The sequence below is a fragment of the Sparus aurata genome, chromosome 8, assembly GCF_900880675.1.
Source record: "Sparus aurata chromosome 8, fSpaAur1.1, whole genome shotgun sequence".
NCBI lineage: Eukaryota > Metazoa > Chordata > Actinopteri > Spariformes > Sparidae > Sparus > Sparus aurata.
Genome location: NC_044194.1, coordinates 2,107,641 through 2,132,240, shown reverse-complemented (window position 1 = coordinate 2,132,240; position 24,600 = coordinate 2,107,641). Strand labels below are relative to the sequence as shown.

Below are 24,600 nucleotides of genomic sequence, written 5' to 3'. Positions count from 1 at the left end.
TACTTTTTGATTTTCAGAATTATCAATAATACAACCAGCATTGAAATGAGCAGCAAAATTGGGATAAACTAAATCCCTGTCTCTGTTTCTCACTTTTCAACATGTATGTGCAGTGTGTATGCTGTAAACAGAAGATATAAGGACCCAGTAAAATCAGAAAAATAAGAGAATCTAAGCGTCTGAAACAGTTGGAGAAAGTTTTGACGAGACAGTCAGAAAAGCACCGGCTCTTAAGATCACAAACTTCCTGTTGGCTCGTTTCAGTCTTAATTTGAACACAGAGTATCAACACTTCATCAGTTCATGTGACATCATCTGTTTTCTTCTTTGAAGTATTTTTGCTTTGGAAGCCGGTTTGTTTTTCCTTCTGGAATCAGAGCAAAACGTCTCTTCTTCTGATGCAGTTAAGCCAAAAATTCAGAAATTTTTCCACTAACTTGTTCCAAAAGAACAAAAACAAACAATGAGACAATACATTTCTCAGACTTACATGGCAGTGGGTCTGGATGACGGGTTCACAGGCTCTCATCAGCAGCGCCTCGATCTGAATATCCTGAGGACAGAACGAACAGACTCTGTTCAGACTCAATGAATCAGCTCATAGTATCACAGATCTGAGAAATATTTGTCTTACAACAAGAACAAATTAAATGCAAAATGTTCACAACTCCTGCGACAAAAACAAGACGTCACAAAGTGATGATTATTTGTTTTGACTGGAGTTATGTCCTGCTGAATTAGAGGAGGATTCTGGTTATTTTCCACTTTTGATTTAAATTTGATTAAAGTAAATATAATTGTCCAGACTCTCTGTAGAGAAGCTTCCTTCTGAACAGATGCTCTTTGACTCGATGCCCAGTGCCGAAGAGCAAAAAACTGTTAAATATAAATCATCTGAATGATACATCGGTGGCAAAAATGAACAAAAGATAAATGATCTTCACATTTTCTAAATATTTTCTTCAGCTGGTCTAAACTCTCATGTGTTCGCTGGTCGTCTGCACGAGCAGAACGATCTCGAGAAAACACAGTAGAGAGAGAACAGCAGGAGTCTCTTAATGTTTTCCTGGCTGCTGAGCCAGTAACAGTGTTGCATCATGGGTAGCAGCAGCAGGAGGTGTAGTGGTTACCTCTGACTCCAGCTCCGTCAGGTTTCCCACCACCTCTCTGCAGTCAGACACCAGATCCTCCAGGTGATCCTGCAGACACTCCAGCTCCTGCCCAGCCTCCGTCTTCTCGCTGCACCACTTCCCCAGGTCGGTCATACATCGTCTCTGGAGCTCTGGGTCCAGCTTGACATCCAGCGCCCTCTGGTGGAGAATCCTCTGCACCTCCACCTTACAGTCCCTGGAGAGCTGCAGGAGCACGACCACATCGGGTTACACAAGAGAAACACCTCACTTTCATTGTTCAGAGTTTTCTTAAAGCAATACTCCATCCAAGATTGTTTCCAGTTTTGTCCTTCAAAAACATTAGACAGGTGACTTTAATGGACATTTATACTGCTTTCTACCAAAGTGCTGGATCAGGGCTGCTTCCAAGTGGATTCAACCTGTGAACCTTTTAAAAGCTGGTTTGCTTTTCCACAGACATGACAGTGACCACAGAGTCACGTCATTCAGTCATTGTATACATCTCCAATATCTCTGCATTATTGGGAACAACTATCGAACTGTCTAACTCAGAATAATTAGGACCACTATGGACCACTGTTGCTTCTATTACTGAGAACAGTATTTTGTTTTTGTCCCGTTGATGAGTCAAAACGCTACATGAGCTCTGGCTTTTAAAAATGGCGGTCAAAAGCAGTTTGACCATCAAGTGTAAAAGCAAAACCCTGAATACTAAAAATCTGAGAACTACCGGAGAGTGTTTGAGAAGAAAAGAATGTGTTTGGGTGGAGTATCACTTTAAGGACAGTTAACACATGAAGAACATTCAGTTGATCACAAATTTAATTTGCTACAATTGAATTATCAGAGTAACCAGCTTTTCCATAATTGGAGATCTGCACCGATTCTGCACATCACAGTTCAGCAGCTCACTTCAGCAATTACTCTTCAAAATCAGCCCCAACATGCACCGATACAAGATAAGAATTACAGAACACAATCACTTCCCCTACAAACCAGCAGGCATCATGACAGCCATGTCCGTGATTATCATTATCATCATCAGTTCAGCAGCAGCACGTACTCACAGTCAAACCGGGGTTTTCTGCTTCAGACGCCCCACTGGGGAGCTACGAGGACATTCTCTGGTCAGTTCAGACTTCCTGTATATTTTTTCTCATACTTACTGACAATCTACTGAATACAGCTGTGCCTGTAATGTCAGTTTGGGTAATTTAGCTCTAATGTGGCATCCACCGAATGTAAAAGCATGAACAACCCATAATGTTTAGACCCACACTGGGTCAGTACGCCCACATTCCACAAACACAGTTTTCCACATACCAGCCGCTACTTTTAAATTATCCAAATTATTGTGATTTCTGCACTTCAGACTTCAGCCCAGTGTGGTGGAGGTGAATGTCCTCGTGACGCTTACAGTATCATCTATATTTGGCAGAAAATAGCTCAGAATGAAAACTGAGGTCTGAAGATTATTTCAAATGACCCAGTCATGTGTCTGGTGAGTGGCAGCAAATATGTCAAAACTTTGTCAGAAGAGATTAAAGAAAATCTTTTCCTCAGACACCTCCTGGTTCTAACTCCTGGTAAAAACTAATTATGTAAAAAATAAACACATCTTCTGGTGTTCGTGGCGTCATCATGGACAGAGACTTACCCTTCGTCCCTGCTCCACAGAGCGGTAGGCGTGGCGGTACAGGCAGGAGAAAATGGCGCCAGGCGGCATCATTTCGCTGGTCTCGTTCCAGCCGTGAGTGTGGCAGAGCCGGGCGGCATCGCCCTGACATTTCCTATACAGGATGGGATCCAACCTGAGCAACAACACAGAGAGAAAATGATTAACAACTGAATCTCAAATCTTCTGCTGAAATGAAAAGAAACATTTATCTGCACCTTTATTCCTGTTTACATAACATGTATATAAGTCCTATTGCATCACTGCCTGGGGCCAGGCCACTGACTCAGCCACTAGACCTCTATTCTCACTCTATAAACAAGCTTTAAACATTTTAGACCAGAAGCCACAAAAATGGCACCATTGCAAAATTATTGAGAAATATAATTTGTTGACTTTTTTCCAATTTTATAAAATTCTCTTTTCTGAAAGTTGTTTTTAAGTGCGTGTGTCTCAGATCTTTAAAAAGACAGACAACTGTAAGACAATGACAATAACTAAGCAAAACTGTAAAGTTCGAAGATGCAGGACAACATTTGGCCAATCATCTTTCTCAGTGCAAGGTGTACACCTATGGAATTCTTTACCATCAGAAATTAAATCCCAAACAGAATTAAAGACGTTTAGTGTGAAAGTTAAACTGTGGCTCAAGCAGCAGCAGAAATTTGAACATTAACTTCTCTCAAGTCATTGTCCATACAGGACTTTATTCTATGTTTAATGCTAAATTTAACTTGTGTTTTAATCTGAAATTTATAACTGCAGCTGTGTTTATTTGTACCTATTCACTGTATTATCCACTGCCTTTGTATAATTGCACTTATTGTATTCAGAATATTTTATTCTATTCTAAAGCCTGACCAGGGACAAAGACTGCAAATTAGCTGAAGCTAGACGTCTTATATGCATCACATTTTCCCATTTTCTATGGCAATGTTGTATGTATCGTCCCTGTTAAATAAACATTAAAATAAAATAAGACATTAAACTAAAATCTGTTATGGGTGCACCCAATTATGATCTCAGCCAAGCTTGTGAAGGGTCAACAGGACTTACTTCCAGTCTCTGGCAATGAAGTACTGCAGCTCCAGCAGTCTGTGTTCACAGTCCTCCACCATCTTCTCAGTGTACAGATGCTCCATCAGACAGGACAGAATCCTGCAGGATCAGCAACACAAATATAAGCATTAAATAAGGAAATATGTCTTATGAGATCAACCACGAACATTATCCCTGCTTAATCCAAACTGTAGTGTTTCATCAACTCTGTGCCATTTAACGTTTGCAGAATATTTCTCCTTCCTCTTCTTCTTCTCCTCTGCTAAAGAAACTATTAACGTTCTTAAAAGTCAATGCTGTGAAAAGGTCATAATTTTAAGAATTTTATAAGAATTGTGACTTGGATGATTCCTTTTTTTCTGACCTCTGAATTGAATGTTTAGGATGTGGAGAGACAAAAAAACCCACCAATGAAACATTGTGTAGAGAAAATAAGTGTCAGACAGGTGAGAGCTTCAGGAGGACTCACATTGGGTCTCCATTGCGGATGTGTTTGCAGGCGGTCTGGATGACGGACTCGCAGGCCTCATTGAGTGCTCGGTCGATGCGGTAGTCGGCTCCGGGGTCAGCTTCCTGGATCAGAGTCTGGAGCTGAAGATGGAAGACACAACAACATCAATTAAAAGCAACCCCAAAGAAACAGGTTGAAGATAACTGAGAAAGCAGTTTGTTACATAATCATTTTTCCCTCCGGCTTAATTATTCCTAGAAAACAACCTGCCAAATAAACATGACTGCGTGTGTTGAGACTTGTATTGCAGAGCGAGCACTCAATTGTCTCGGCTTAAAATGAAGCAGAAGTGATACAGCAAAATGTAATCGCTGCCCAGAAAGATCAAAAGCTGTGCAGCATCTTAAGCCACCAGGACAATGACAACATTCAACGTTTGCACGACAAGATGGAGAATATTAACTTCATAAAATGACCTTGTAACCAACAGCAAATAAACATTTCTGGCAGCTGAGAGCTTGTTTTTGACCTACCGCCCTCTGACAGTTGGGGTCGATGGCTCCCATGTCTCCTCGGCCGACCCTCATCAGGCAGTGCAGCGTTCGTCCTTTGCGGTGCAGACCGGAGCAGTGACCCTCGATCTCGCTGCGACAGTGCAGCACGATCTCCGGACTCAGAGAGAAATCCTCCATCAGCATCCGTCTGTAGTCCATCATCTCACCCTGACACTCACCACTGACCACACGACCTGGGACACACACAAAAACACACTTGCTGTATGAAACATGAAACACACAAAATCATTTTAAAAACTCATACAAGTTCATGAGCGGCAGCAACAGCACAAGGGAACAGTGAGGTGTGGGGGTGTTATAAGTGGTCCTTTCCCACATTAACATTAATGAATATTAAATGAATTTGTAGACGTATATATTTCCCCTTTTCCTTCCTTCATTCCAGCAAAGTCTGAAATCATCCTCTTCCTCAAACTCTCTCACCCACTGAGCTTTGGCTAACAACTCTCATGTCAGCAGTCATTTTATAATCTGGATCTAATTCTCCTAATTCCTTGCTGTTTTTATTTTCAAATTAACTGCTGTACTTCACATCGACATCTCTCCACATACTCAGGTTCACAACTATTCTCACTGTACAAAGTGCAACTTTAGAAACTTGTTGCAGTAGTCAATGAGGCTGACAGGCTAAAACAGGCTAGAACAAACAAAGAAAAAGGCATCCCATGATGCATTTTAACCTTCCCACTGTGTGTTTTGAGGATAATGAAGCCGTTCATCCAGCCTGTGTCTTTAAATGATGACAGTATCTAAAAACAGGCTCACGTTGCCTTCAGCTCTACAGAGACTGAGCCAGACTGACGGACATGTAGGAGGTCCACTGTGTAGTTGAGACATCAGTTCATAAGTGGTGGGAGCAGGCAAGTGACTGACAGTTAATTCAGCTAATAGTAGCCTCTGACTCTCAGTTAAGTACATAAATTAGAGCACAGGATTGAGAGGTATTGGCAGAAAGGAGGACAAGTGGGAGATACACTACTTACCTCTATGCACAGCCGACTCCAGACAGAGCAGCAGGTAGGACAGACGAGCTTCTCGGGCTCGGGGCATGTTGGAGTCGGCGCTGCAGCGGTATTTCCTCAGGTCAGACTTGCAGGCTTTGGCCAGTGAGTAGCTCACCTTGTAGTCCTGAGCGATCAGCTTCTGCCTGGTGGTCAACGCCTCACGGCACTGAGGACACAAACCCACCATCAGCATCACATCAGACCTTCAAACTTTGTGGTGATCAATTATTAATCTGGTTTCTACTTTGGTAAGTAACAGAATGAACATAAAAACCTCGTTTTCTCATGAAAAATGGAGCTCGTCAGAAAACACAATGATCTGTGTCAAATATTTTGGAGATGCTCAAGTAAATGCTGCAGAGTTCTCTGGACCCATTGGGTAAGAATGCAAATCTATGTTATCTCGGGACAGAAGATAAAAAACATCGTAAATGACGTGAACAGCACTCACCCGCTCAGACAACGCCTCCTCAAACTTGTGATTGAACAGACATTTGTAAACTCGTCCCTCTCCAGCCAGTGTCTGAAGAACAGGAAGAAAAAAAATCATTCCATCAGGAGAAGAAAGATTCATGTCTACTGTGAATGTTTGGAAAAAGATCTCTCTCTCTTTTCAAATATTCCATCAGCCAAAAATAATTCTGAGTCATGTTACATCACATTATGATAATGTTTGAAAATGAGGTCTCACGAAACCATTAACATGTTCTGATTAAATATCAGGCAGACATCGGCCTAATGGACACATCAGAAGGCAAAACTCTAATTCTAAAAGGTCATGAATGCATCTGGTCACTGATTAGGCTAAGACATGCCTGCATCATTAACTTTGTTAATCATTTGTCTGTTGCTCATCTGTTACAGGTTTGTCCAAAGCTATCAGGAGGTTTCAGTAACACTCCAGCAAAGTAACAAAGCTGACACCTAAAGAAGAATACAAGAAGGAGAAAAGAAAATTCAAATCAGGGAAAAGGATGTTTATGAAATAGTTTAAGCCGTTTGTGCAGTATGGAGACGTTTTCTGGGCTTTGTTGTTTTGTTTTTTACATTTTAAAAAAAGTCTCCTGCTTCTTCAGTTGTTTGTCTATGAAAAGTCACCTGACTTTCCATCGGCTAATAGGTGGTTTTTGGGTGAACTTTTCTTTTAAGAAAACAAAAAAACATTCCTACAAAAAACTGCATTTGTGACCGTCAGCAGCTCCACAAAGACAAAACTGCACATAAAACATTCTCCAATATCTAAATCTCTCATCTCAAATCTCACGTTTTCACAGAAGCGCTCTCTGTCCTCCCGGCAGGCAAAGTAGAGGTAGCGGTCCAGGTGGAAGTCGTCTGAGGAGAGCTCGGCGACTCTCATGATGGACTTTTTACAGTCCTCCTTGATGGCGTGCGCTCCCGGCTGCTCCTCGGCCTCCCGCACCAAACCTTTCTCCAGACAGGCGATCACCTCGCCCTGAGAGTGGATGTCCTGCACAGAGAGGAGAGGAGAGGTTAAATCAGGTATTGGAGTGTTGTTCAGTTCTGCCATGACAAAGAATCCTTTTAAGACAACTGAAAATATTACATTTAAGTTTTAATTGTTGGTCTTTTTAATCAGTACGTTGGATCCCATTTATTTCAGTGTCATACTCTGTATAATATGATAGAGACAGCCTTCATCATTCTCTGTCCTGGTCCATCTGCACACCAGAGACGTCTTCACCATTCAAACATTTTTAGTTGTGTATTATGTGCAATTTTCAGCAGACATTTGTCCTTCTGTCAGTTCAAAATAAAGTAAAGACATGCATCATCATGCATTTTGTTTCTGCTGTACTGAACTTGCAGCAAACCGTGACGCCTAAATCAAAATATCAAACAACCACGTCTCTGCTATCAACACACTCACGCATCAACATGCTGCTGCAGCTTGATGATTATCAATAGTCAGGCAAAATGTTTCTCAGACAAATCAAAAACACCTTACAAATGTGTCATCCTGTTTTTCTTTTCTTTTTTTCAATCCTACGCAGAGTGAGGTCTCCTTTCACTCCATAAATCATTCTGTCAGAGTGTGTCTTGTATTTTCTCAGCGTGGTAAAGAGACGACACTCTGGAGGCGAGCTCTGCCGGACTAAACATGGTCAGTCTAATCTCCACTCCGAGCAGCTCCCGACGCTGAAATGAGCCGCTGTGACAAATTCCTGATAATGAAACTGACTCCGCTCCCGCTGACAAATAAATAATTTGTTCCAAGTTATAATTGTGCCAACGTGCTATCCCATAATAACTGCGTGTCTAACTGGCTTATGAGGTTCAGCTTGGCTCAGCAGCAGGAAGACACGTTCAGAGGAGATGGATTCGCTCTGCGTGCTGACAAACTGCTGTCATTCTTCTCTTTTCTCATTCCAGCCGAGTCACACTTTGAACACAGTTTCTGGGTGTTTCAGACTGAGTGGAAGCAGTGACGAAGGTTCAGAGACCCATCACAAATTCTGAGAAACTTGAGCTGCTTGGGGAGTATGTTAATACTGCTAACAACTTGTACGTGTACTGTTGTAAAGAATTATTTTACCTGCAGTCAACCTACAAGCTTTACCATTCCTTTCCTCAAATACTCGTCCATACAGTCAAATCGGGGCAACATTCTGCCTTTGCAGCACAGCTTTTCCATAATAGGACACAGGAAGAAGTAAACACTGTACCCACAATCTTGTGAAAACTGGATTGCTCTCTTTCCCCCAACATTACGACATGCTGCACTGACTCATGTGTTATGAGAGACCCTGACACTAATTTTTGTAGTTGTTCATGTTTGATAGTAAATAAAACTTGCACCTCACCTTCTCTCCAGTGCTGATGCTGCCACAGTGCAGAGAGTTGATGTCTTCGCGGCACTTGTCCATGAAGCCGCATATCAGCCGGTAGTCGCTGAAGACGATGGTGGTCATCTTGGTGATGTACTGGTTACACTGGTAGTCGCTGATGTTGCCTCTGTGGTCCACCAGGCAGGACACCAGATAGCCCTTCCCCAGCTCCTCCGCCGCACACTCTTTAATCTAGATGAAGACCACAGCCATTGTCATGGGGTGTTTTTTCTAGACTTTCATTTGTGTGAATAAAAACATCTGGAACATTTAACACAGTTATTCTCTCATCACGACATCTGAGTATCTTCTTTATCACGATGAGATAATGTGACCAGAATCTAAACCTGCATACGATCAACAATTCATCCTCCTAAACTCAAACAAGAGCTGGCTGTTTCCCAGTTACAGTGCCGACCATATTTAAGGGACAACTTATTTCTATTTCACTGGTTTATCTTTATTAGTTGGTTGGTTGGTTCTTCTTTACTTTGCTCCTTAGAAGAAGTGTGCAGGAGAAATGGGAAGAGAAAGGGTCAAACAAACATTATCTGTAGTTTCTGTATTATTTATGAGCAAAAATATCTGTATGGGTTCATCACAACAAGGTGCGACTTTTTACACATTCACCACTTTTGTATTTGCCTTTTCCTCCCATTTCTTCATGCTCCCTATGGTTTTATCCAACTGGTGAAGATCATTTTGTCTGAATGTTTTTTTATGTTGCATTGAGCTGTCAGTGCTGCTCTCACTGCACAAAACAATTCACACTTGATTAACAATCAGGCTGAGCTACTATCATGTAATCTATGAAGGAAACGATGTCATCAGCATCAACCGCTGCATCAAACTGAACAGTGAAGACTCCTCATCAAGTTAAGAGGAACATCACTTCTTTGTCATCTTTATCATTTTATAGTGTTTATTGCTTGATTGCTCCCATAAAGCAGATCAACACAATAAAATGAAATTTGGAGCAGAAAGCAGGTCCAAAGAGCTTCACAAGGTTTTGTTTTGTTTTTAAAAAGGGCCACAGCTTTATGGCTGATAAGGAACTTCAAACAGATGTTAGGAGATTATGACTTCCTGTTTATTAGTCTGCTGTGTACTGGCAATATAGATTTTCATTTCCCACAGATGTGAAGTGTCTATTGCCAGAAATAAGTCGACCATGAATGAACCGAAATGAGCAGCAATCATTTAATATGCGGGTAAAAAGGTTATTTTGTTGATAAAAATCAATAAAACAGGCTGAAATTAGCGTCCTATACATTCTGAATGGAGCATCATCTCGATTAACGACTAAATGTTTTTCTGTTCCATTTCCAGCGGAATCTAAATTATATTCCAAATATTTCTGTGGTGGTGAAAAGAGGCAGGATTGTTCGTGTCAGGCCACTACAGCAGCTTTTGGGGCTTTTTCATACACAAGTGCTGGCTGAGCTTGACTCAGTTTGACTCGGCATATAGACCCAGCACTTCCATTACAACAGATCTACCCACGTCATCGTGTGTCGTTAATGACGCGCTGGTCTTCAGTCGCGGAGTGGCTGGAAACACTCTCGTTCTCCACAGTGATAAACACGTTTCATTTCCTATAAATTATTAACCTCAAAAGTGAAAGAACTTGGATTTCTCCAGTGCTTTTCCCAGTCTTCTGACCACTCAAAAGGCTTTGCAACACTTGACACTGAATCAGTGACTGTGTGATTACTGGACGACCCACTCTTCCTCCTGAGCCACAGCTGACCTCATTCTTCAGTTATTCAAAGGCTTTTATTACAAGGCAGCAGAGTCAGTAAATGTTGTTGTCACCAGCAGTAACCTACAATGACTCAGCTGAAGGTGAACATGATAAAACGGTGAAATAAAGCAGAAGTAGAAACATCCTCCTCTCTTCTCCTGCACTGTTAGAGTTGTGTTTCACAACACATGCTTGAGGGGGGTGACGGAGGGCTTGGCGACCACTCCTGGCACATCTTGCCGCACTTAAACTAGTAATGGAAAATCATTAGCACACATTTATTTTTTAAATCCGCGAAGCCATGAATGTCAATGAAAAAGCCACATATGTGACAACAATCAAAGATGCTAGGAAGCTGCAGTTAAACTGTAGAGGTTTGGTTTAAGCCACTGACCTCAGAGATGGTGGTCTTGCAGACTTCGTTGGCTACAGACTCAAACTTCGGGTCGGTGGTCAGGTTCAGCTTGTAGTTCCACAGCAGCTGGAAGGCAGAAGACACACAGGTGAACATACAGCATCCAGATACCAGCAGAGACAATTTCACAGGCTGATGTAGTGAAATCTTTTGTGTTTTATACATTTATAATGTAGTTTTACTTCTTTCTATTGCTTAATTTTGATTTAATCTAGTAAAAGAATAAATCAGTACTTTTCATATAATCTGCATGACTGTTTTCCTGCCATGGTAGACAGAACATGATCTCCACTCTATTTTGGGTTTGTCTTTATGTTACAGCATACAGGAGGCTGAACAGATTGTCAACAGAATACTCTGACATCACAGAAAAACTAGCAAAAAGCACTGGCACCTACAGACAGCAGAAGGTAAAAGTGTTGGAAGTACAACTTGCAGCCAGTTAATGGGAGACTGTCCAATTGTTGAGTTCAGTTCTCAGCAAACATTGATTTGATGCCAAAGGAAGTCTAGACATGTATGGTCGGTTAAAACTGGGTTATATTTGGTTGAAAAGTTTATTTTTATTTTATCTCAACAGCATTTAAATGTCAAAACCTGCTTTGTGTCAAAAGTAATTTGGTAATCTAAATATTTTCACTTTTCAACCTTATTAAAGATTTATATATTATTATTTTTTTCCAAGGTCAAGAAAGAACTGTGAAGCCTAAATTTAAGATTATATAGAAAATAAAATGTCATGTGGCTGAGAGCTCCAGAAAAAGCTAGTGAGTGGACTTTGCTAGTAGGTTAGCCAGTAGGTTTTGTTGAGGTTGTTTACGTTAATGTCTAACTAAACACTGTCTGGTGCTTAAAGTATTATGAAATACCATAATGCATGCTGGGAAGTGACATTGGGAGTGAAGACACTTACATGGTTGCATTCAGCAGCAATCTCAGTTTCCTGAAAGAGAAGAAGAGAAAGGAGAGGTGAGAGTGTAAACTGGAGATGACTTCAGGTTTCAAATCGTTTCTCAGGAGATTTAAATCTTCATGAGTGTAATGATGCCGTACAACCATGTGAGACGCACAATGGAACTGCTATTTCTCCAGGGTGTAAGAAATGTGGAGGACACAACCAGAGTACTTTTTGCAACCTGTAACATCCAATAATCAACTGCAAGCTTATCTGTAGTGTCACGGTATGTTCAGGCGCTTGTTGTTGAGAATAGCAGAGTTGTGGACAAAGTTAAATATCTGTAGGGAAGAGAAGCAGTTTTGATCCCTCAGCAGGATCCCTCCCATCCCTCCTGTTAACACACCAATTGTGACTTGACCTCTCACGTTTAACGTCGGACTACATGCTGTTGTTTCATACAAGCTTGTAAAGTGGTTGTTGGGATTGTCATTCGGTACCACGTCAGTTCAGAAAGTTTGGATGGGCAGCTTATATGCTGATGTGAAAAAAATTGTGTATGACAAAATTCTAAATGAGGTGTTTTTTGGTTTGAGAAATGACAGAAAGTCAACAGTAAAGCAACACTATCACCACTTTTACACCAAATTTAACGTGAATACACTTGTTTATAAAGGCGAGGCGAGTTTACACTTCTGGTGTTTTTTTCTTGAGTGATGTGCCACAAGGATGTGTCATCGTATCTGCTGAAAGTTGCTATGCACAGTACAAATCGGGCAGCTAACTCCTCTCAGACACGGAAACCACAAACAGTTAAAATTATTGTGTTGACGCGAGTGTTGTGTTCACATCACAGCCGAGCCAGAGGCGATGAATACCGGAGACCACAGCAGGGTTCATTGATTCAGGGGTAAATCCCAAATGTACATATTCACATTGCAAACAAAAGCCAGATGTTAGCAGATGTTAGAGGGATTTTTGTCCAGTGTGAAAAGGTAAACAAACTTTTACAGCAATTCTGAAGAAAGAGTGGAGTGTTGAGTCTCTTTCTTCAGTCATGAAATACCGACACTTTGGGCTGGTGGCCCCCCAGAGTTATTTTCCTGCTGGGCTGTACTGTGCTGACCTGAGGTGACCTGTTCGACTTCCTGGCAGCCAAACGCCTGCAGACCAACTGACCCCCCCCCCCCCCCGAACCAGAGAAAAGTACAAATTACTCCCAATGGAGTAGTGTGTGTGTGTGTGTGTGTGTGTGTGTGTGTGTGTGTGTGTGTGTGTGTGTGTCTTTGAAATCGCAGCCTCGCAGATGGCCGAAGAGCTTCTGACTGTTTACCACATGGCAGCACCGCGAGCCAGGAATAGGCCGTCTGTGTGTGTTTGAATATTCATGTGTGTTTGTGTGTGTGTGATCCATTTACAGTCAAGTGTCACAATGCTCTTCACACAGACAGTAAGCGCAGTGTGGCGGTGGAGGAGCTGGTGGAGTTGGGGGTCCCAGGCTGGTCGTACTGAAGAAGAGGACGGTACAGACGGTGAAGGAGCAGCAGATGTTATAAACAGCACAGAGCTGACGCAGCGGTCAACTGGGTGGAAAAATAAATAAATGGTCCTGGAAATGTGACCCAGACTGACCAGCACCACGGACACACCCACCACCAGCACAACACAGTAGAACCGGCACGGATACTGCTCCTCCTCGTTCTGTGTTTCTTGGGATTTTAGAAAGTATTGGTGCTTTTTTTCCTTCTATATTCAACAATATACTGATGGATTTTGATAAGTGCACCTTGCTTTGGAATATGAGAAAAATATAACACATTAACTTCTTCTTTTACCTGGAAGACTCTACAGCTACGGTGATCATTTTCACAGACTTTCACAAAGTCACTGTCATTTCACACAAGATTTGAAGACGTCCTGCTGTGGTTTTAAACTGTGCTGTTCTGTGAATGCTTCCACTCACAACATTAAGTTTTGTTTGTCATTTATAGTCTGAGGAATAATCTTGGTTTTGTGGTTTCACAAATTACAAGGCATTCATTTTTATTCACAACACTAAGGATGTATAAAAATCACTGGAACATTTGTATTTAGAGGTTTTATTGTGTTTTGTTCCAACAGCCTTTCTTCTCTGGCTTGTTTTTTTAACTGGGATTGCCTTTTGAAAACCGAAATTATCCAGTAACTTAATAATACAATGTAAAAGTAATAAATAAATTTTAAAAAGTACGTTAAAGTGCAGTTTTAGTAAAAATTATAGAAATAAATTGAGATTAAATCTTGCTCACGGATTTGCAGCTTTACCAGTGTTGGTCCAGTACATGCAGAGTGCTTTAAACAGTCTCTGACAGTAACTAGTGTCACAAAATAAAACAGTAAAAAACAAAAACAAACAAAACTAAGCTGATTTTGTGTGGATAAGACACTTATCCTGCCAAACATAAAAACACAGTTTGTTCCCATATCGACTGCCTTGATTTGTTTTGTTTATGGAGGCTCAACCTGTAATTCTGCTGCTTCTGTTTTTAAAGTCAACACGATCTGTCTGTCAGTGTCAGCAAAGTGTATGAAAGGAATGAACCAAAGTTAAGTTGATGGGGGTGGGTGGGGGTGGGGGGGTGTTAACATGGATGGAGCCGGTCAGTCTGATGCTACATCAAACAGAGCAAGACATTTATTTTACTCCGTGTTTCTGGACCAGGCCGCAAGGGAAAAACCCCTCCTCTGCACTGGCTCAGTCCACCTCAGGACTCAACAGCCAAACGTCACATCACACTGCTGCAGAACACAATGTGACTCATGTGGGCGTCTGTCCAGCTCCGTCACAGGATCTGCAACTTCGGCAAGACTAATATTATCTGATCAATTACACATTGATTTAAAAGCCAAAATAAACTAACAATGACGAAGCCAGTATCTCATATGTCAGCAGGATATTAACCGTTCAGGTGAATCAGGCCAATAAAACAATTGGCTGTTGCATCAATCTGACTCTGAGTTTGCAGGCAGCTGTTAGAGCAGTGGTCCAACACAACAGGAGGAAATAAAACCAATACAGCCGACACACCCTTTCACATACTTTAGTCAGGACCGAAGAATTCAGCCTCGCTGTTTACCAACGTTCCTCCTCCGCTCACTGAAAGAGAAAACTGTGAAAACCTCCATCTCATTTAATAGCTGCAGCTAAATTAGACTTAATCAGTTCTCCTGGTTTTGTCTTGGGAAAACCGGCATGAGGTTGAGCTATAATTGGAAGTGAGTGAGAGAAAGAGATGGAGAGAGAAAATGACACATGAAGTGATAGAAGAGGGGATAATGCAGAGGGAAACCAGCCATTCCCAACACCTCCTGAGTCATGAAGCAGAGCACGGCAGCTGAGATTGTCGAGTTCATAGAGGTGACGGCAATAATTTACTAACCAAAATCAAATTCACTGAAAACCAGAAGTCCATAATTTGCCCCAAAATCCCTCAGACCAGATGCTTTCCATCAACACAAAGTAAAAAGCAGACTCACTTTACCTAAAGTCAAGGAAACATCACGTTATATCTTAATTTTGTACCTGTAATACCTAAACAATGTATATTAGCATGTGCCAGATATTGTATTGATTAACTGATGTTCAGTCTACAAAAAGAGCTGGTCAGGCAAAAATAGATCCGGTGCTTAAGAGGAGCAGAGAGAAGATGGAAATAAATGGAAATCCATTATCCCGAAAAAACACTCGCACTCTGCTCCACAGGGATGTTGCTCAGAAAATACACACCCAGAGAGAGAATTTAATTTGGATGTGCAGGAATGGATGAAGTCAGCCGGCCTTGTTTTTGAAATGGTTGTTGGTTAAAATAAGCATCCAAGTACGTCAGTTAAGTCACGTATGTTGGTTGGTGATAACTAGAGTGTATACTTTTTCAGAACAACAGGCCATCAGAGCGACTGAGTGTTTGCTTTTGGCATAACACGATGTCGCACAAATGACCTTTCAGTCTGATGGGACATTTTCAGAATATTAATGAATCAGAATAATAGGCCGTCGCAACAATGTCACGGCACCAGATCACAGCAGCTGCAACAAAGTCGGAAGTTAATGCAGCTGCATCCCGTGCGGTTTGTGGTGACGGTGAACAACGCATGCGGCACTTCCAATCAGCCAATCAAAAACTAGTCATAGATTATCAGAAGCAGCACATCAGCAAGCAGTAGCTGCTAACGCATGTTTAAATTACTCAGTTCAGCTACGATCACTCTCAACTTCAGCCGAGTCACTGCACACCGTTTGTTTGACTCTCCACCCAGAATCTGGGTAGAGTTCTAATCAGGTGTGCGACAGGTATGTTTTCACCACCACTAATATAAAACAGGAGAACAGAAAAAGACTGAAAACAGCTTCTTACACTGACATTTTTATCAAACTGTGAACTCCAGCATAAGGAAACTTGACTGATGTGTACACACACACACGCACGCACGCACGCACGCAAGCACGCACGCAAGCACGCACGCACGCACGCACGCACGCACGCTGATAAGTTGATCAAACATCGCGGCGGCTACATTTCAGGTTCTTGTTTCAAACTCAAAACTTTTAGTTTGCGGTGGTGTTTTTCCATCATGGTATTTTAGATTGGACCTTAAACTGAACCTCCAAGAAGTCAAGATGTTTGAATAGTTGCCTAAAGTCCTTTACCAACAAAACAGCAAAAAGACAAAATGCATTAACGTATAACTGTATAACTACAATTTGGGGAATTATGCACATGAACAATGTTACAAGCCCTCCACTTTCTGCTGGCTTAAATCCGCCAAAGCGCGTCAACTGGCGGCTGTTAGCTGTCCTGTTAACTACAGACTGGTGTTCTGTATTGTGAGCGTGTATCCACGGACACTACGAGTAGTTTGATCTCAAGAGAGATGTTACTGACTTTGAATCTTGTTAGCACAACATTAACGTTATGGTTAACAGTGAAGCCGTTTGCTAATTCATATCCAAGGTTTCTCTTTTCATTCCAAATAAACTTTACAGGGATTGGCTGATTGTTCAAGCTGTTAATTAAACCTGTAAGTGTTGCCAGCGAAGTGTGGCTCGTGAAAAACTTCAGAGTTTGACTGCAAAACAAGTCAAAATATAAAATGAATGGTCAAAATTATATTTACTTTGTCATAATGCTAGTCAAGATGTCCATAAAAATGGATTGATGGATGACTTGAAGGCCAGAAGCATCTGACGTGCAGCACAGGGCCGCCTTCAACCGTTCTGACATCCACATCATTCATTAAATTTTAATAATATACACACACACACACACATCGGGCATCATCCCTCACATATAATAAAAATTTTTGTTTAGATGATTGTGTAGGTAAAAAAACTGATTTTGGTGCGAGAAAAAAAAATGCTTCGTCCAACATTGAAAACATTTAGCATTTTCCAAACTTTCATAACTTTATATGCAAAATCCGACACTAAAAGATTAAATCTATGAGTAGAAGATGAGCCACAGGCACTGACACATCTTGTTTTTCATTACTGGTTACTGCATTGTTCCGGTTTACACAAGAGTAGCTGAGCTGCAGCCGGATGAACACTTGAACTCTTAAACGTCAACAACTGAACGAACCGTCAGACACTGGAAGGACACAAAGGGATGTTGCTCAGCAACCAGGAACAATTTTTTTCTCTTCTTTATAGTTGAGTACCAAAATAAATGTATAGAATAAACAAGAAGCTCATGTCTTTGTTTAGGATAATGAATGATAATCCCGTAAAAGCAACAGCGTACTGGTGGAGACTCAGTACTCAGATATGTTTCCATCAGGACACAGCAGGCCTGAAACTGACAATCAGGTTCAGACAGCAGTGGTAGAAACAGTGATCCTGTACTGCAGTAAAAGTACAGTACCACAGTATTACCAAGTAATACAAGATAAAGTACATGCTACAGCAGTGATGTTCGACACATCAATGTGTGTTTGTCTCTTCGTGTGACTGTTGCAACAAGGCTAACGGGTTGAAGGTGAATCGTTAACTGATGACATGCTGTTCTTATTTAATGGTCAGATGAGCAGTATTATGGAGGAACAGCTGTTGACAAAGCTCTGCCAATTTGGTGATAAACACATTTTATTTCCTATCAAATCTTCATAATAAAAGTCCTCCTTTGTATAGCAATTTAACAACTTTTAATATGAAGCAGAAAAATCAGGAAATGATTCATTGTCCACCAGCAGTAACTTAACACAACTTGTGAAACAGCTGAAAGAAAACATGATGAAACTGCAAAATACAGCAGAGGTCTAAAAGTACAAGTCTTTGAACCTCAGAGGTTCAGTGAGAGGCTACGATCCTACTGAGAGCTGAACACAGACTACTTTCTGGGGGAGACGGGTTCATGAGAGGTTGGCTGGAGTCATGCAATGTCACTGCAGCTTGGAGGCAGAGCAGGAATAATGTGGCCCCACTGCAGAGGAGGTCCATCCCAGGTACAGCTCAGCACGGCTAAACTGGGTAATCAAATCAGCGTGACACGGTTTGACTCAACCGGTGGAAAAGCGCCAACAGAGTCTTCCCAGGTTTTTGTGAAAAGAATTGGACCGGCCTGCACAGAGCCCTGAACTCATCCCATCCAACTCAGGATGAACTGCAATGGCGATTGTGAACTGAGTCTAAAGTACAGTTATTGACCTCTGATATGTGGTCAACCAAAAAAAGCCCAACAGTAAACAACTATAATTCAGTTTAAGACTACAGAAAAGATTTTTCATCTCTGTCTGAGACGCAGCAGTAGTGTTTTTACTTCCAATACTTTCGTCTGACAAACAGCTTCATCAAGAATTGTGTTCGAGAGTGTTGTAGTAATGAGTCCTAATCTTTTCTTGTACATCCTGTTCCCTCATTTCATGCTTCGAAAACCACAAAAGTGGTGTTGATCTGTGAAGATCATCTTGCTGAACAAAATGTGCAAGTATCTTAAACGTGTGTTTGCCACAGAGCTTTTTGCTGCAATAATCCAAAATCCAACTTAAAAAAAATCCCATAGGCTTTTTGTTGAGGGAGCCAGAGCGATGCTAACGTCTGGGTTGGTCTTCAAAAATACACCATCCCTACAGCACTCTTTCTGGCCAAGACTCTGAGTTGGAGGTTCCATTCCTCATGATGCTCAACAGCAGCTGAACATACACCAACAAGTTTTCTTGAGTGAAAAGAGAAAGTCCTGTAGCATTAGTTATGTGCTAATCACCAAACTGGGCACAAGCTGGGTACAACTGGGAGGCTGAAACAGAAACAGTCACATGGAGGTTTCACCAAGCTGACAGGCCACAGCAAAACCTTCAATCTCCAGAGCCTCCTCCCTCTGGACTCTGAGTCTCTGCACCACGTACACAAAACCACAGCCACCAGCAGGACTGACAGCGGGCAGGCCAGAGAGACACAAGAATGCTACGAGTCTAAAAGCAGCTCTTAATCTCACCCTCGAACTGAAGAACAGCAGCAGAGAGCCAGCTGGGCACACAGGAGGTGGACGGGCTCCTGGTGGCTGCTCAACAGCAGCGCTGGTGGTCGGCGCTCAGGACGCAACATCACACACAGAAACTTTAGCTGCATTCATAACATAGCTCATAAAGAGGGACAACCTGTACCTGACTTATACTGTATTAGCATGTGTGTTTGAGTTTTAAAAATCACTTTGAAAAGTGTGAGTGTGTAACTGATGGACTGTATGATTGTCTGGATTTAACTTAAATACACCTCACAGCCTTCAGTCTTAAGCAAACTTGGTTTCTTGCCAGAACAAAATATCAAAAGAAATTTAAAAAAATATTGTAGAAATTATGCAGTGGAGGCAATCTGATCATTTGTGCTATCAAGCATTTCATTTTGAATCAAAATGTAATTCTTAGCTTGCAAACAAGTACTTCTACAAGTAAATATGATTCAGTTATACCTGTGTAATATACCTAAAACAAGATGATAATATAACTCAAAAGGTAGCAAATATAGGATAAATGATAGAGGTCATGATATTTTTCATAGCAGAAGAAAAAGGACACCAGAGATGTGGTAAATGCGCTTCATGTCAGAGAAATCCAGGTTGGTTACAGTCTTTTAAAGCCAACGAGATATCTGTAACTCATTAATAAAAGAATGATAATAGACACTGATGAATTATCCAGCGAGAACTCAACCTGGTGATTCAGCCTTGAACTTTACTGGGTCACGAAAACAAGAATGAGGAAGATCTTCGGTCTGAGTCAATGATTACAACACAAGATGGAATTAAAATCCCAGGAAGTCAGTCAGCGACCTGAAACTGGTGCCGATGCTGCTGACATGTCAACGTGCTGCCATGTGTGACGCGTCAGGACATTTAAAACAAGGACGCTACATTTAATTCTCCTTTTGGCTCGACTAAGTGTTATTTCCTCAACTTTTTTTCTATCATCATATTAAAAATGGCAAAACTGTGGTTGATTTGCCTTCAAATTAAACATCGGATGACTTTGTCTACGCCTGCAATAAAATTAATAATCGAAACAGCCATCTGTTCATGGCTTTCCTTATGTTTGTTCTATAAAATATAACAGATTGTTAAAAATGTCAATCGCAGAGTAAATATTCCCATCGGGGCCACAAATAATGATTACTTTCAATGCTGATCAATCTACAGATTAATTTGTTGCCAATTTATTACATGACAAATATGAGATGCTGAGACCAAGACGTTTTTTGGCAGTATTTGGCATCAATTTTGATAAACAAATATTCGTAAGTTGTAAGACGATATATTGTTGCTAATCTCTGATTTTGGGTTAATTTACATTTAATTGGTTTTCTTAACAGTGATTAACTGAGCAGCTTTACTTCACGTTTCAATAATGCAAATGCTGATTAGCAGCAACCAGCAGAACACTGAAAACTACAGGAACTACAAAATGGTTTCTTTGCTGTGACGTTACACTTGAAATCTACAGCAGCCTTTTCAAAGTTGTTTAAGCTGTTCATACATCATCTCTCACACCTCAAGCAGAGATTCTGTCTTTAAAATCTATCGTTGAGCCTTTTCAGCTGCTACTGCTCTGCATTTTCTTCATGTGGCCGGAGTATTTCATCATGTCTTTAACCACTAGAGGGGACGCTGTCTTGTGATTCAGAGTAACCAGATAATGGGCACAAACCGAGGCCTTGTCTTAGCCGTGGTAAGCTCCTGTTGTAGCGTATAGAGGTCTCTCAGTCTGCTGTAGTTCTGCTGGTGACATGCAGCTAATGAGCTTAGAGAAGAGAGTGAGCAGTCAGCCGCCACAGACCTGACCTGATCTCTCAGGACGCACCTGAATGGGGCTAAAGGTCACAAAAGCAACCTGGTGACCTGAAAATCACAAGTACAATTACCAACCAACAACACAGGGAAAGATTACTCACTGTTAGTCTGAGTGAGAAAGTAATGAGAACTTGTCCATGTGTCTTTAACGACTGCCAGGGCTGAAACAAGATATCTACTAGCTGCTGGGAAAATACTCATTGTGTTTCTCTCTCACAGCCTCCCCCCGGAGTAAATAAAGTCTCATCTTATGGCACATCAGGAAGAAAATTATCAGTTGTATCTCTGATCAGTGTGTGAACAACTGTCAGCGTATGTGTGAACAACCATGAGCGTATGTGTGAGTAACACCTACTGCAGTCGCTAAACTGACTCGCATTCTGCAGAAATGTTTTGAATGTTTTCAAGGAAGGATCTTAAATATCAATTCAGGGTCTGCATCCTTCAGAGGAGCATTTGAAGGCCAATTACGTCACAACGCCGCACGAAGGCTGTCGCAGTCTGAAGGCTCCTCCAAATGCCTCCAAATGCTCCTTCTTTTCCTTCTTTTTGGAGGATGCACTGCTACGATCCTTCATGGCCTCACAAATCGCATGATTCTTTGTGCGCCCAAACAAGACAAAAGAAAGAAAGAAAGAAAGAAAGAGAGAAAATGGCGACATTGCTTGGCGTAGATCGTCACTCTTGCGGGCCTGGGCGGCAGAAATTGTGAGGCAAGGGTAAAACATCTGGTGACGTAACCAAGAAATGCTCCAAAGGCTAGACCGTCCCATTTAACAACGGCTGACGAGGTTAACAAGGTCTCTCTGAAGGACTCGCCTTCAAAGAACGTAAAGGCCGAGTCCTTCAGAGGAAGCAGACCCTGAATTGAGACACAGCAAATATAATCACAAAGGCTGCATCCAAATGTCTGGACTTCATCCCACTTACAGTCTTGGGACTGACTTCGAGGCAGTCCACTCGAGGCTGCAGACTTCACTGATTAAATTATCCACAATTCCTTGCAATACAGACGGACCACTGTAGAACTTTTTTATGAATGGGTAAAACCATTACTTTATTATAATATACTTAAATCGTGTGATCATGAATGCCTAACATTCTCACGCACTCGCAAACACGAGGTGATGACAGTGAACACATCACACAGGAGGGCTCCCAGTCCAAACCACTAGCTGCACGGCTAACTAAGCTAAAGCTACAGTGATGCAATGATATGCTGACCCCAATTCTTACATATCACACCTTTAAACTGTCTTTTCCATAGGCAACATTGTACAAGGAATTTAGAAAACGTGCACTACAAACTGAAATTAAGATATAAGGATTAGGAGTCTGAACATAAAGCGTTTTATTGCTTTACTCTGGTAAGGAGAGTGTCAGTTGTTTTATCTTTCTCATCACTTTCTGGTGGTGTGTTGCCTAAACATGTCAGGACAACATTCACTACACCAGAAACCACAGTGACTGCTAATGGTGCTGCCTCGGGCTGCAGTGGGAGGCCACTGACAACCTTTTTCCCAGGGGAGAGAAGCAAAGTCCCTCCAGACAAAATGGAATATAAACTGTCCTGTCTGCCTCACATTAACGTTAGCTACATAGAAGAAGCTCAAAAAGACCAGGTTGAAGCCACACACAGTCAGTTTAGCTAGCTGTCAGTCATTTAAGTAATTACAGCGTATTCGCCGTTTAACGTTACGGTCTGAAATTACATGAAACGCTGTAATTACCGAAAACACACAAACCTAAAAAAGAATGAAGCAGCGGAAGGCTCGGTAACGGTTATCTGGGCTAACATCTCGTCCAGGCTACAACTGCTAGCAGAGGGGCAACCGCCGTTAGCAAATAGTTAGCAGCCGTTATGAGAGCTAATCTGGTTTAAAAAAGTTAGCAGGGGCTGACATATCTCAAACACCCTGTAGTGGCCTGTGGCTCTGGACGGTTACACCTGCAGGCTGGCAAATATTAAGGCCAATTTAACGTTTAGCGGTTAGCTAACTTCCAGTCCAGAGGCACGACGTCTTGTGCCTCCGAGCTGCGCTAATGTATCTTCCAGTTTAACGTTATATTGAGCCGTTAAATCGCTGCCAACAAGCACAACAAAATATAAAGGACTCGTATGTAATAACTGTGTATTTTGGTTGATTCGGCTCGTAAAGTGTCCACCAAAGCAGCATTTATTTCGGTATGATCCAATTATTCTTCTGTTTATCAGCGTTACGCTGCTCCATTTTGGTGTGTTTAGGAGAGACGTTAAAGACAAGAAATACGAGGCAACATGTTTCAAAACCTTGGTTTTTAAGATGGTAAGATCCCTTCGTGGCATTTTATCATGCCGAACTGAGAAGTGGATCCTGTCGATTGTGAATTTGTAATTAAACTTGTCCCACAACGCATGTCATACTTAAAATGGTCTCATCAGTAATAAATTGCTGGATTTTTGACCGGCATTTAGCGTGACGTTCTCTCATTACTAGCACAGGCTAATCCTGGCAGCTAACATTAGCTGGTTCGTTCACCAGGCACACCCTGCTTTTTCCCTGCGACCACGGCACCCTGTCCCGCTATTTCACCTCTTTCTTGTCCTGGAGACACTCGAGCACCGCCAGGTTGTTGTTCCACGAATGTTTGGGGCAAAGCCGGGTCAGGTCCTCCCTGCACACCGCCTCCTCAGCCAACTTCCAGCCGGTAGAGCGCCTCCGAGTAAGCGAGGCCCCAGCGCCCAGGTTCCTCTCAGCGGCTCCCGGGTTCACCGCGGCCGGCCCCGGACCTCCGGCTGGATTCTGTGGGTTATTATCTTTAGCAGCAAGCTTGGCGACAATGCTGTTTTCTCCTTGAATTGGATGCACAGACGACAAGATGCACATCAGAAGCAGGAGCAGAGGAACACGTATACAGTCCGCCATCTTCACAGAGCCAGTCAGCCTGCTGCTGCATTCAGGAGCTGTCGGAAATATGGGACCTAGGAGTAAAGTTGCTCCCAATTTTTTTTTTCTCTCTAGGATGGCAGTGGACAGCTCATGAATAATTAACTCCTGCCCCGAGTCAGCCAATCACACAACCCACATGGACACGTCATCTCCTGGTATTCCTTATTATTTTAATAGATGATTAATAATTTAATATGTTGATTCCAAACTTTAAAAACAGCTCACAAATCAAAACATAAAGTTTCATTGAAAAAAACAACAACTCTATTGTGCACCTTTAAGTTCATAACTTCAGTAAATGTTACCAGAACAAAACAAAAACAAACTGAAGTCAAAGAAAAATTTATAAGTGAACTGATTCCACAAGTTGTTGATTCATTTTCTTTTGAGTGATCGTGTGAACAGAGATGTTTTTCTGTCTTTTTCTTATTTATCTTCTCATTGTGTGCGACTGTTGGTCCATCAGCCAGCATGAACTGGTGGAGTGTTTGCAGACCAACAAATTACAGGAGCTTTTGTTTGTTTGACAGGCAGAAGAACTGGATCTTAACAAAAT

General features: G+C 41.7%; 1 protein-coding gene across 3 annotated transcripts in view; it reads right to left on the bottom strand.

Annotated features, from left to right (window-relative positions):
- The window catches only part of glg1a (golgi glycoprotein 1a), a 41,660-nt gene that overhangs the window by 12,861 nt on the left and 4,199 nt on the right, over positions 1 to 24,600 (bottom strand). Inside the window, exons 1-13 of one of the 3 annotated variants that reach the window (XM_030425099.1) lie at positions 23,688 to 24,081; positions 11,816 to 11,845; positions 10,882 to 10,968; positions 8,720 to 8,935; positions 7,162 to 7,365; positions 6,349 to 6,420; positions 5,877 to 6,063; positions 4,852 to 5,066; positions 4,337 to 4,458; positions 3,865 to 3,966; positions 2,791 to 2,944; positions 1,131 to 1,355; positions 491 to 553 (exon numbers count right to left, since the gene is read on the bottom strand). In XM_030425099.1, the coding sequence (XP_030280959.1) occupies positions 491 to 553; positions 1,131 to 1,355; positions 2,791 to 2,944; positions 3,865 to 3,966; positions 4,337 to 4,458; positions 4,852 to 5,066; positions 5,877 to 6,063; positions 6,349 to 6,420; positions 7,162 to 7,365; positions 8,720 to 8,935; positions 10,882 to 10,968; positions 11,816 to 11,845; positions 23,688 to 24,020 (2,010 nt within the window). In that variant the 5' untranslated portion in view covers positions 24,021 to 24,081. Of the gene's footprint in view, positions 1 to 490; positions 554 to 1,130; positions 1,356 to 2,790; positions 2,945 to 3,864; positions 3,967 to 4,336; positions 4,459 to 4,851; positions 5,067 to 5,876; positions 6,064 to 6,348; positions 6,421 to 7,161; positions 7,366 to 8,719; positions 8,936 to 10,881; positions 10,969 to 11,815; positions 11,846 to 23,687; positions 24,083 to 24,600 lie in introns of those variants that run through there. The other 2 variants (XM_030425101.1, XM_030425100.1) reach the window with 2 other exon arrangements.